We start from the raw sequence: 1,917 nt of genomic DNA on the forward strand, positions 1-1,917 counted from the left end.
GGATAAAAGGGATAGCTCAAAGGATGTATCAAGGTCTAATTTGAATAAACCATCCTCTAACAAGCAATTACCAACAATAATATTATTCAAGAAAAAGTTTACAAATGACCGTCCAAATGAAACGGTATATCCAAAGGAAGTAAATTTAGAAACAGATATCAATTTTCTTGAAAATCTAGGTACATAGAAGGTATTTTCTAGACACAAAATATGGCTAGTCTTTAAGGTCAATTTGAATATTCCAACAGCTTCCACATGTGAACACATCTTATTTTTCATTATGATGCTTCGTTCACTTTCCGTTGGAATTCTTTTATTCAATAATCCCTGCAAAGTTTTACATATATGGATAGTAGCACCAGAGTCAATCCACCATGTGTTATGAGGTACATCAATAAAATTTGATTCATAACACACTAAGGAAGAAAAGTACCTTTCTTTTCGAGCCATTTTTTGTACTTAGTGCAGTCCTTTTTCAAATGTCCCTGTTTCCTACAGAAGAAGCACTTTATTTGCTTTTTGTCAGTCATTTTAGCTGACACTTTCATTTTCTTCTTCTTGATAGGAATATGATAACTAGTACCGCTGACCTCTTTATGTCCTTTTCCCTTATGAGAGGTGAGATAAACACTCACTTGCCTCTCTTGTTTTATTCTCTGCTCCTCATCAACACACATGGCTAGAAGTTGATTCATAATCCATTTTTCTGTATGCGTATTGCATGAGATCTTAAATGGTGCATACTCCATAGGCAGAGAATTAAGAACAAAGTGTACAAGAAAAGTCTCTGACATGTCTACTTCCAGTGATTTTAATTGGGCAGCAATATTACATAATTCCATAATGTGCTCGCGTATGCCACCATTATCATTATACTTTAAGGAAGCAAACCTTGATATTAAGGTGCTGGCTAGGGCTTTCTTTGAACTCACAAATTGCTCTTCTACTGCTGTTAAAAATTCTTTTGCAGTTTTGCAATCAGGAAGTGAGCTCCTTATCTTTCTGGAGATATGATTTTGTATGAGTAAAAGACTTAAGCGGTTTGACCGCTCCCACCTCTCATACAACTTTTTCTCCTCTGGCATAGTTTCCTCCGTGGGGACAGGTAGCATATCCTCACGAAGTGCCAGATCAATATCCATACACCCTAAAGTAAATGTCAGTCTTTCTTTCCATTCCGAGAAATTTGAACCATTAAGTATTGGGATGCATGATGTGGATTGTGAAAAAACTGTCGGAAACAAAGCTGCAAAATATATGCTTACTATCAATATGCATGCTATAAGTACGCTAAAACCTTATCTAAATTACTAACCCACATCAGCAATTTAGTGAGTAAATCAAAATTAACTTTACATGATTTACCCCTTTACGACAAAACTAATGCATTAAGTATGATATTTAATGAACTTTATATATCTAGTTAGAAAAATTCAAAGAATAACAGCCAGATCAGCTCCAGATCGGTGGTGGAGCACTAAGCTCACTTAAGTACCAGCCTTTCTTAGGCACGTATGCCTTTTTGACAAGCTTTTCTTAGACACCATTATTCAATGGATAAAATTTTACTAGATATTGTTCAATATTAATGAAGAATTCAAGGCCTTTGGGCAACAAGATTTCATCATAAATATCATACTAATAACATTATTTCATCCCATCATTAACTTTGTATAATGACTTCTCTTTGGGGCCGGTTCATTATATATGATGCAACTATTCAATTTCATGAGATGGTGATAAAAGACTCTTTATTGATTAAATTAAATTAAAGCATTCTAAAATTTATGGGATGCTTTGGCTTGTCACCACAAATATGCAAAAAATTTAATCATTTTTATGTCTTTTCCTACATAAGATGCTTTGGCTCGTCTCATGCATACATCACCCTTTTATCATGAAAATATGAATAATATA

At 34.1% G+C, this 1,917-nt stretch overlaps 1 protein-coding gene across 1 annotated transcript; it reads right to left on the minus strand.

The window, feature by feature from the left end:
* Positions 1-313: 313 nt before the first annotated feature.
* LOC148700605 (uncharacterized) lies at positions 314-1,142 on the minus strand. The gene is made up of 2 exons (XM_088707860.2): positions 434-1,142; positions 314-327 (listed from the first exon to the last, which is right to left on the minus strand). Exons 1-2 carry the CDS (start codon positions 1,140-1,142, stop codon positions 314-316), a joined length of 723 nt encoding a protein of 240 aa, XP_088563986.2.
* Between the last annotated feature and the right edge of the window lie 775 nt (positions 1,143-1,917).

Source organism: Phoenix dactylifera, chromosome 14 (genome assembly GCF_051530095.1).
Source record: "Phoenix dactylifera cultivar Ajwa chromosome 14, Ajwa_hap1_PhDact_Kaust_v1.1, whole genome shotgun sequence".
Classification (NCBI taxonomy): Eukaryota; Viridiplantae; Streptophyta; class Magnoliopsida; order Arecales; family Arecaceae; genus Phoenix; species Phoenix dactylifera.

Coding starts and splice junctions, on each gene's coding strand:
- LOC148700605 (XM_088707860.2), bottom strand. CDS start 1,142: ATGGATATTGATCTGGCACTTCGTGAGGATATGCTACCTGTCCCCACG.